The following is a 10946-nucleotide window of genomic DNA, read 5'->3' as shown; positions in this document are numbered from 1 at the left end:
ATTAAAGTACAATCGTAAGTACGGATTTAAAATGTAACCACTAGATGGCAGCAGAATGCTCACAATTGACGTTTCTGTGCATACTCACTATACACCATTATATAATGTAAGAGTGCTAAAATCTAAGAAAAAAGTAGAAGTATTTTCAAATTTTATATTTTTTGCCTAAACTTTTTTGACCCATATTTTTTTCATTCATTATTTAACTATTTTATAGTGCTACTTTGATATTTAAATCGCCATTTTACTTATTTGCTGCATTTACCAAGCGTGTCAGTTAAACCACCTTCACCCAAAAAAAAAAAAAAAAAAAACAGAGCAAAGAATTTAGCTGCAACAGAAAAGGCAAGTAAGAGGTCGGAACTGTTCGAGAAAGATTAAGAGGGAATCCAAAAAATGAGGCGCCGTTACTATGGAGACATAGCGCTACATTCGACGCGCAGCAACAAGGTTTTGTCTTCTGTTCCTGCTTAGTTGGAAACCAATATTGTAGTTGTTTCAGGTAGCTACAACTAAAATATTGTGAAACATTAAAGCTATTTTTTGGTATAACTATAAAAGCGTTACGTAGTTTAAAACCTACTATGTATTTCACCGTCGCTAACTGGACTTTTAATCACTTCTCTTATGTCCGTGTTGTTCATAGGATTATTTGTGTAATTATTCGTGTGGAGAGTGATAGTATGGACTCGGAGTACATAAAGAAACACCTGGGGGAGTGCCTGGCCGAGGGGCTAGCTGAAGTAGCCGAGCTGAGACCCGTTCACCCCATCCAGTATCTTGCTCACTGGCTTTACAAATACACGTCTAATGTTCAATTCGAGAAAGAGGTAAGCAGCAGTTTCTTTTATTGGCCAGCAGGAGACACCATACCACCCATGCCCTCCCCTAAAGTGTAGCTAAATGGTTTGCTATTAATATCTTTGTTTATGCAAGTGTTTGTGAAAACGTGTTGCAGTAAAAAAAATTAGTGCGCTATCTATGTGCTCCACTGCAAGTAAGGAAGTTATAACTTTGAGGTCCATTGTTGTTTGCCATCTTAAATCTTTTCTTTAAATTACAATTTTGAAAATATGCAAGTATTCATACCTTTTTTTCCCCACATTATGTCATAATTGCAAATGTCAACCCATTTTATTGTGTTTGGTCATGTGATAGACCAAACACAAATTAGTGGATGATTGTACTGGGAAAAGGATGAGTAGGTTTCAATTTTCCTTTGTAAATATAAGTATGCCTGCCCACTTATATCAACAGACACATATTGTTGAGCATTCTTCTTTGCAAAAAAAGCTCAAACTCAGGTTGAAAAAGATTGTACTAATCAGTTTTCAAGATTTATTTTATAGATTCTCTGTTGGATTTAAGTCCAAGCAGGGTGATTGGGCCGCCATGCTTGGATCTAAATCTTGGATCTTAATGCCTGACCACAAGCCACATAGCTTGATGCTACCACTATGTGCTCTGCGATGAGAATGGTATTTTGGCACAAAATATGTTGGCCATAAAGAAGCCATAAAGATCAAATTAAGTATTTTTACTATATATAATTATTGTCCTCAACTTTTAGAGCTGTTTAAATGTTTTAAATAAATTCTAAATGTATTTTTATGCTTTGCTTTAAAGCTTCCAGACTATATTTGGAAAAAAAATCTTATTAATACTTGTCCAGGCTTTCTGAAGGACTTCCCAAGTTTTTTCTTTGCAGTTTTGATGCTTTTTATATAGTGGAAATGTTAGGTAAACAACATAACCAAAACCCACCACAAGGTGATTGTTTTACTTCCAGTTCTGTGTCTCCCTCATCCTAAACCTCTACTATTGTTGCCATGTTAAAGATCTGATCTTTAAACGGGTTTGAAAGCTGTTCACGGATAACAGAGGCTTAGACAGTCTAAGCTCATCAGACTAAAAGATATGGCCGCCAAATCTCAACCACCTTTTACCTAGACATGAACAAGCCCACCAACAGACCCATGCAGAACAATGGTTTGGTTCTAAGAAATACGATTATTAGAAAATCTTCTAAGAAATAAGATTATAAATACTTAACATGCAATGACATAGTATAAACAAAGTCAGAAAAAGTTAAGATGTTAGTGTATCACATTATTTTTACAGAAAAAAGAGCAATTTGCTCTGCTGGAGGAAAAGATTGCTGAATATAACATACAGAAAGCGCTGAGAGAGGAGGAGGAGAGAGCTGCTAAGGCCCTGGAAGAACTTCTAAAAGTATGATGATCATTAATTTTGTCTTTACAATGTCTTTACAATCATTTACAAGTTGTTTTTTATTGCCAGAACTTACTTCCCAATTGTATCTGCTGGTTAAAATACTGTAATTACTTGAAGCACAACAGAAAAGGCTAATTGTCAACTTTTCAACAGGCGGCTGAGAAACCCATAGAGCCTGAAGTACCCATTGAAATCACTGCTGAAGTTGAGAAGCCTGCTGAAGATCAGAAACTGGTAAACATACAGTAACCCAGCTCATAGCTCAGGTGGAAAATATGTTTTCAGGACAGTTATTAGATATCCACTCCAGAAATCTGTTATTTCTGCATGACTGACAAGAAGAAAGTTACTGTTGGAACAAAGGCATTAGAAGTGCAGTTTGTCACAAGCAATGAGGGGAAAAAAGTAAACACATGGAAGATGGTACCTTGGACAGAAAGGATCACAGTTTTTGGCCAATGCTCAACCTTCAAACCTTTCCATGTTTTGTCACATGACAGGGACATGAAAAGGTTTGAAGGTTGAGTTGCATATGTCACAAGATCTCACTGCAACATTGCAAAAGATATTGCTTTTATCTGTCCTACAGGTGACTGGTCAATCTGAGTCTGGCAAAAATGAGAAACCAGAGCAGACTGACCAAATACAATCAACTCCCAGACAAGATGGCAGTGATTTAAAATCCAACATTACAGAGAATCTGCACAACAAACCTGAAACCTTTGACTTTCCAAATGCAGAGAAGGTGATGCAGAAAGAATGCAGTTTGCATGCTGGTGATCGTGGCTTGCTGCATGTATTCATATTGAGGAGAAGATCCAGTGCATGAAAAAAATGTGTGGCCAGGTGGACAGCGTGAGCTGAAGTATAGAACACAGATGAGGAAAGAGATTCTTCAGTCAGAACAAAGACAAGAATCAGGTTGAGATACAGGAGGATGACAAGAGTAGTTTTGTCACATTCAGTTCAACTTGCTTGTATCCTTTATTTCAAGGTGGATGAAGAAGAGAAGGATAAACCTGAAGACTCTTTCCATGTGGAGACAACCTCCACTTTGCAGAATGAGGAGCTCAAAATAGAGAAAACAGTCTCATTTGAAGAACAGGAAGAAGCCATGACAGACACCAAACAGGAGACTGAAGAGCCCAGTTCTGTTCCTCTTCAAAACCAGGTGGCTCATTGATCCTGTTTTTTACTCTTTTCTGCTGCTGCAGTGAGAAGTTCGAGAAAGATCAATTTGCTCAGAAATCAGAAACAGAAGAAAGAACAGAAGAGGGTTACTGAACTTTCCTCTCATGTCAGGAGGAAGTCAAGTCATGTGTGACACCACTGATTTGTTTTGGCTACAAGTCACATAGAGCAACAGTGAAGAGTCAGAGAATTGATTTAAGAAAGATTCCTCATAGAGTTGCATAAAAATAACTTACAAAATCATTAAAAAAACTCATTTATTTCACTGATTAGATCCAAAAAGTGAAACTCATAGTGTAATCTAGTTTTGCGTGTTGGATGTAGTGAATTGCTCCACAGATTCTGTATGAAATTCAGGCCAGGCCTGTTTCCTATAACATTTCTGTATAAGATTATTTTCATTGGTGTGATTGGTCTTATATAATAATCAGATTTTGTGAAAGTCCTCATGATAGACATTAAGACTTTCTTGAAATATATTGTTTTGTATGTGTTGAATCTGTACGAGTTTCGCTTTTTGAATTTGGATGATATTTTAAACCACTGAAATGCTGCTGTAGATGATCTACACTGAAAAAATATAAAACAGGTCTCAAAAAAGGAAGAGAGAACTTAAAGTAAGATGTCATGATAAAGCTTTGTCCTGCTTTTCATGAATAATCAAATAATAAATCGAAGGACGACGGTCTGTTCTACAGGTGATCGATCAGTCTGAGTCTGGCGGACATGAAGAACCAGAACAAACTGACCAACAGCAATCGACTCCCAGGCCAGATGACACTGATTTAATATCCAACAATACAGAGAACCTTCGCAGCAAACAAAATCCTGCTACCTTTGACTCTCAAAATGCAGAGAAGGTGATGCAGATAAAATGCTGTATTTATGTTGGGGAATGTGGTTCACATCATATAGACAGATTGAGGAGAAGCAGAGAAGATTCCTTGCATGAAAAATATTTGCCCAGGTGGACAGAGTGAGTTGAAGTAAAGGTTTAGAAGACTGACGAGGAAAAAGAGATCCTTAAAAGAGAACAAAGACAAGAATCAGGGTGTGTTCAACTTCTTTTCTCTCTAACTTAAAGGTTGATGGAGAGAATGATAAACTTGAAGACTCTCTCCAAGTGGAGGCGACATCCACTCCTCTACAGAGTGGGGAGCTCAAAACAGAGAAAACAGATCCAACTGAAGAAGAAGTCATGACAGACACCAAACAGGAGACTCAAGAGCCCAGTTCTCTTCCTCTTCAGAACCAGAACAAGGTGGCTCACTAATGAACATGTCCTAATTTTATACTCTTTGCTGCAGTGAGAAAGTTGAGGAAGATGAATTTGCTCAGAAAGCAGAAACAGGAGAAAGAACAGAACAGAGTTACTAAACGCTTAAGCAGGACTTTCCTCATATGTCAGGAGGCAGTCAAGAGTGCCACCATTGATGGTTTTGGCTACAAGTCACAGAGAGTAACAATAAAAAGTCAGAGACTGGAATTAAGGAACATTCCTCATACAGTTGCATAGAAGAGACATGGAATGTCATCAAAAAGTGCAGATTGTCTGGCCAGGTGGACAGAGTGAGAGGAAGTTTAGAAGACGGATGAGGAAAGAGATGCTTCAAAAAGGACAAAGACAAAAATATGACTGAGGTGCAGGAGGATGACAGGAATATCACTTTTTAAATTAATCCAGCAAAAATATAACATTGATTACATAAATAACAACATATGTAGCTTTTTTTAGTTTTCTTTCCCATCCTTCCCCACCTTGCTGCCAAACAACAAAACACACTGAAATGAAACAACTGTCATCCTGAATGATTATAAGCAATTTAAACGCATGAGATCAACACAGACGAGGAGAGTTGAAAAGGTCAGCACATTTTCAGTTCCGTGTGTTATTGATTTACCCTTCCCTGGGACTCCAAATATAACCATATCAGCACTGGGTTGGATAGTTCTACGAAAAGATTCAGATACATCTAGATATAGAATATCATAGACCAGAGGTTGTACGATTTGTGATTTGTTACAGGATCAGAATATATGAGTTAAATTTGCTTTATAGCTATATACTGATGGTAGAATAGCTCACTGAGAGTCTGGCTAGCCTATAATGTATTTGATGAAGAATCCTGAACTGAATTAGTCCAAGTCAATAACATGAGATTATACAGTACATTGTTTGTGTAATGCATTATCCCAGGTCTCATCGGAGATATTTATTCCAAGATGCTCTGATCCCATTGAGCATCAAAGGTAGCAAAGTTCTAATATGGCTGCCAGGAAAACATGGTTATCACATATGGGACTATGAAGTTTGTCAGATTGAAGTGTTGCCTAAATTATGATAACAGGAATATCACTTTAACATATTTAGTTTAGCTTCTTTTCTATCCTTCATTTCCAGGTTGATGAAGCAGAGAAAAAACCCGAGGACTCTGTTGAAGGGGATCTGCAGAGCAAGGATCTCAGCTCTCTTCAAGACCAGGACAAGGTGGCTCACTGATAAATATGTCTTGTTTTTAGCTCTTTGCGGCAGTGAGAGGTTTTAGAAGCTGCAAACTGTTCAGGAAAAAGCGACAGGGCCTGGTTATTCAATGCTCAACCAGCACTTTCCTCTTACGTCAGCTGGCTGACAGTCATACGAGTGATACCACTGATAGCTTTGGCTCCAGGTCACAGAGAGCAGCAGTGATAAGTCATGACATTTCTTACAACCCAACCAGGACAAAGCTGAGATCATATTCATCCCCGAAACACTGAAAGATTCAAATCTCTCTTGCTGTATGTTTTTCAACTGTTGTGTCTCTGATGTTTTTGTTTTCAGTGGGGTCGGTTTTAATCTTTTATAGCCTTTTGTGTAGCATTGAGTTGTACGAGAGCGGCTAAGCAAATAAAGTTTAAACGACTGATTGATTTGCTTAAAAACAAGACCGATAACAAGAAGATGGGACACAATTGTATGCAGAGATTTCTTCTGTTTTTGCTTTTTTTTGTCACTTACATGTTGCTGACTATGAGATGAGTTTTACTATCGGCCTAGGCTAACCTGAGTAAATGTAAAATACATTTTACATTTATTACAGTAAAGACGTTATCCAAACCAATCTGCTCGTATGTGTATAAAAATGATTGAGCCCCAGGCCAGAACAAAACCCAACACCCAAAACTCTTGGGAATCACCACGATGTTGCCTTTGGTAACCACTGCACAGCTTTTTAGTTCTTTTTGGTCAGCAGAGGTTTTCACTTTGGAACTTGGTTTTTGTCCAGTTTCTTTGTTACTCATGATTACTGACCTTAACAAAAGTGATGCCTGCAGGGCGTTAGTTGTTATTTCAGTTGTTTTCTGTCCTCCGTATGCAGATGATCCCCCTCACTGGTTTGCTACAATCACAGTCACTAAATCCCGTTATAATGAAATCATCAACTAGAAGCATTTGTTTTGCTCAAGTTATCTTTGACTGGTAGTAACATTTCTTTGATTATTTGAAACAGTTAAGGGTGGTAATACAGCAAACAGAAGCAAATATGTAAGGGGGCAAATACCTTTTTCATCACACTGCAGAGGTTTGTGTTGCTTCACAGGCAAGACAGGGAATATTACATTTCCATAATCTAACTTTGATCTGCATACATGCTTAGGATGAAGATGATAATAAATCTGAAGAATTCGCCCAACAAGAGGCAGATTCACCTCTACGGAGTGAAGAACTTGAACAAGAGGAGACATATACTGATCAAGAAAACATTCCTGATTCATGTTCCCCCACTCTTGAAGACCAGTCTGATTTACCTCAAAATGTAAATTGGTTATGCTTTTTATTCACCTGTGTTTGCAGATAAACAATTACAGTGTAAATGAGAAATGTTTGTAAGATGTTTAATGTTTATTTGTGATGTTTTTCGATGTGCAATCTTAGGGGACAGAGGGACCGCTCGGGAGTGATGACTTGACTCCTGCTGAAAGTGAATCCTCACCAGAATGATCACTGTGACTCAGCCAAGGCAGCCTGATGAATCTGTCAAAGACCGAAAACAGAGGTCGTATTTCTAGAGGCTGGCTCTTAAATGGTTTAAATCCTTCCAAACTAGTGATTTACACACACACACACGCACGCACGCACACACACACAAAAAAATAACAAAAACTGTTACCCAACAATAAACGTTACCTGGAGTAATTCTATTCAATCTGTTTGTTTTCTTTAAGTGTTTGTAAAAAAAAAAAATGCTACCTAGCATTGAGAAATAAATCAAGTCAGTCAAGATCATAAATTCGAATGAAAATATGCTAAAGGTTGTGGTTTAACATTACCTAACGAAAGGCACCAAGAGGTATTAATTATTTTGCAAACCATTTGGGAATTTGGTTCTGGACTTATATTCCCATGTGGTGCCCGGTAAGTAATGTCAATCATCTAACAATAATGCGCACGCCTGGGTCTATTTTGTTTTATAATATCTCTTTTTTGTTTTATAATATCAAAGCCGAAATCTGCCAGATTTCACAGCAGATTTGTGAAATCTAGCGTTTCACAAATGTGACTCTGCATTTTCTAACAACCTTTGAACTGGAGAAGGGTCAACTGCGTAACGATGACTGTTTCTTAATATCTTTTTTTTTTTTTTTTTTTCCTTTATCTTTTTTTCCCGGATGCGCAGTACTCCTGTGGATCGTTACATCGGAACGCAGCTGCAACTAATCTGACACTGATCGGTTTCTGGGTCCAACAGAAAGGGGGCTGGCTTTGGGCTGCACTGTAGAGGATCAAATCGAGCTGTACTTTAAATGCGCTCCCAGTCGTGGTCCGTTTAAAGTGGAGTAAATGCAGTGAGGGGGAAACAGGAAAATGGCTATGGGACTTATTGGAGACACAGTGGCCACCGTGGGTGGCCTCGTCACGGGAGTCTTGAACTTTTTCACGGACTTCTTTCTCACTCCACCCCTGAAAGCCACTCTGATGTTCTTGCAGGAAGCTGAGCTTAAAACCCTGAACGGAGGTAGGTCTGAACTGCGTATTAAACGTAAACAAACTTAAAAAGTCTCATCTCTTAACTTTAATGAACTATTGAAAGACACCATTGTGCTGCTGGACCGCATGACTTTTAATCTCTTGCTCAAGTCAAGCCCTTCAACCTCTTCTTTCCTCAGACATAAAGACGTTCAAGGCCAAAAAGCTGTGGGAAAAGTCGGGAGCGGTAGTCATGGCAGTGCGGCGACCCGGGTGATTTTTGTGCAGAGAGGTAATGTTACAATCTATCCAGGCAGCATCTATAATCCACAAACTGTTCACCCTGACACACAACGCCCATTTTTTAACTATTCCTCCCTTCCTGCCTCCCCTTTTCTTTCTTTTCAACCACAAATTTTCTCGGTATGTGCAGTGTGTATAGGTTACGCTGTTTTGTCATACACTGCAATACGTTCTTGGCCAAGAAAGTTAAAATTTTATTCAGGGCATCCTTAAACATTGTTCCCATTGTTTGTTTTCCTCTTGTGGAAAAGGAGATTAATTCAATCCCTGATCCCCAAACTGAGCCAAGAAAAATTCTAGGCTGCTTTTGCAACCTATTCCAAACTATAATCAGAGTATTTAAGAACGTTTTATAAATGTTCATTTTCTTCAAACATTTTTGAAGATTTTAAAAAAAATTATTTAAAAGATCCTGGGACACTAACTGCTTTAAAGTATAACCACTTTTTAATTTTTAAAATTTTCTCTTCACTGTTCCAACAGGAGGCTGCAGAGCTGTCCTCTCTGAAACCCCAGCTGGACAAGCTGGGGGTCCCTCTGTATGCTGTGGTGAAGGAGGACGTGGGAACCGAGGTTCAGAACTTCAGACCATACTTCAAGGGGGAGATTTTCTTGGATGAAAAGGTTGAGGCTTTTTATTTTCTCTTTTTTTTTTTTTTAAATGAATAAACTGACGCATTGTTTAGCCAGCTTGCCTTGGAGAGAAAAATGATCAGTGGAATCCTCCTTCAGACCAGACTCTGTCTTAACAGTGTGTTCTATAAACACTGAGCTCATTGAGTTTGTAATAAATCTTAAGTTTGCATGACTGACTGACTGAATCCTATTTTGCTTGCAGAGAAGGTTTTATGGGCCCCGTGAGCGGAAGATGGGACTTCTGGCTTTCATGCGTTTAGGAGTCTGGTTGAGCGGAGTGCGGGCCTTCAGAAAGGGCTTCATTGGAAATGTCTTAGGGGAAGGCTTTGTCCTTGGTGGGGTGTTTGTCATTGGCCGAGGCCAGCAGGTAAATCTTAATTTGATCAAGAATTGACATAAAATGCGTTTGTATAGATTTGATCTGTCAAACTTGTATTTTTTTTTCTCCTGCAGGGAATATTACTAGAGCACCGAGAGAAGGAGTTTGGGGACAAAGTCAACATTTCAGATGTCCTCCAAGCAGTCAGAAAAATACAACAGTAAAACAAAGCACAATTTTAGATATGTGAATCAAGGTTTGCCTCTGGGACATGAGGATTTCATTGTGTATGACTGCTCTTGAAACTTTGTGTGTTCATGATGGTCTGTTTTTAAACTCAACAGAGCAAGCAGACTTGATGTTTAACACCAAGTTCCGTGTATGTTGTACTGCAGAGCAACTCTGGGACCAGAGACTGACCTTTCAGAACAATAAAGCATCTTGTTATCCTCTGGTTTGGTTTGTCTCAATTTGTGTAAAGGTGTTCAAATTAAAAAGTCCCCCTGTTTTGAGGTTGCTACTATACCATAATTACTGTTAGTGTCGAAATCTCATAATTAGAAACATTGAATCTTCAGCACGTCTTACAGCAGAAGAACCTTTGGACTGGAATGTGCTTGACCTGATTGGGTGAAGTGTGAGAGTCTGAATCCTTTGCTCTGTTGTTTATACGGTTTGTTTCCATCCCCAAAGGTAAAGCGTGATTTTAGGTTCTTTTACTGGCTTAATTGTTTAAGCCTCGCATCACTATTAAAAATGTGCGCGATGGGGCTTACCTTGTGCACATTAGCATTTTTGAAAACGTTTTTTAATTGGTATTTCAATGTGATGCAGGCAAACTTGTAAGGAAGTGTCAATCGCAACGCCAGTCATCCAATCAGACACCTTTGTTTGCTAATAATCCAGCCAGTGACGGTCACTTCGATGTGGCGTTTCGTGAATTCGAGGTGAATAACGCGTTTCGCACAAACAAGTACGTAAACTGTTTGCGATAGTTTTGTTTTTCTCGGCCACTGTGGGATGATTTAAAGGACGTTTTTATTCATCTAGCTTATCAAATTGGATGAATACAGAACGGGAGAGACTTTTCCTGTATCGGTTTCGTTCTGCACTCGAAACGCAAATGTTTGGTAAGTTATAGTCTTCGTCTCAGAACTTTGCATACTTAGCGAGTAGTTTTTTTTAGTCATGTAGTCTACACGATATCTAGGAGATGCTTTTAAAAAACATAAAAACGGAATATAACCTATTTTTACAATAATGGATTAAATTTCGTTGGCGCAGCCGCAGTTTGAAGTTGCGCTGTCCAGGGTC

The 10946-nt window shown here is 38.6% G+C and overlaps 2 protein-coding genes across 4 annotated transcripts; both read left to right on the top strand.

Moving 5' to 3' along the window:
* Positions 1-352: 352 nt before the first annotated feature.
* dydc2 (DPY30 domain containing 2) lies at positions 353-7613 on the top strand. 3 transcript variants are annotated; one of them, XM_028030221.1, is made up of 11 exons: positions 353-502; positions 647-830; positions 2122-2232; positions 2389-2469; positions 2825-2980; positions 3230-3406; positions 4125-4286; positions 4511-4687; positions 5828-5914; positions 7065-7223; positions 7343-7613. In XM_028030221.1, exons 2-11 carry the CDS (start codon positions 684-686, stop codon positions 7406-7408), a joined length of 1323 nt encoding a protein of 440 aa, XP_027886022.1. In that variant the 5' UTR covers positions 353-502; positions 647-683; the 3' UTR covers positions 7409-7613. The 3 variants fall into 3 exon arrangements, with proteins under 3 accessions (XP_027886022.1, XP_027886023.1, XP_027886024.1); XM_028030222.1 differs by lacking the exon at positions 2825-2980; XM_028030223.1 differs by lacking the exon at positions 4125-4286.
* Positions 7614-8121: 508 nt separating this feature from the next.
* LOC114152354 (peroxiredoxin-like 2A) lies at positions 8122-10086 on the top strand. Its single transcript, XM_028030224.1, has 5 exons — positions 8122-8423; positions 8575-8666; positions 9161-9301; positions 9516-9680; positions 9767-10086. The coding sequence occupies exons 1-5, from the start codon at positions 8273-8275 to the stop codon at positions 9854-9856; spliced, it is 639 nt and encodes a 212-aa protein (XP_027886025.1). The 5' UTR covers positions 8122-8272; the 3' UTR covers positions 9857-10086.
* Positions 10087-10946: the final 860 nt, after the last annotated feature.

This window comes from Xiphophorus couchianus, chromosome 10 (assembly GCF_001444195.1).
Source record: "Xiphophorus couchianus chromosome 10, X_couchianus-1.0, whole genome shotgun sequence".
Lineage (NCBI taxonomy): Eukaryota > Metazoa > Chordata > Actinopteri > Cyprinodontiformes > Poeciliidae > Xiphophorus > Xiphophorus couchianus.
This window is presented reverse-complemented; position numbering and strand designations above follow the sequence as displayed.

Coding starts and splice junctions, on each gene's coding strand:
- dydc2 (XM_028030221.1), top strand. CDS start 684: ATGGACTCGGAGTACATAAAGAAACACCTGGGGGAGTGCCTGGCCGAG. Junction 2,981..3,229: donor ACTTTCCAAATGCAGAGAAG/GTGATGCAGAAA, acceptor CTTTATTTCAAG/GTGGATGAAGAAGAGAAGGA. Junction 7,224..7,342: donor AGTCTGATTTACCTCAAAAT/GTAAATTGGTTA, acceptor GTGCAATCTTAG/GGGACAGAGGGACCGCTCGG.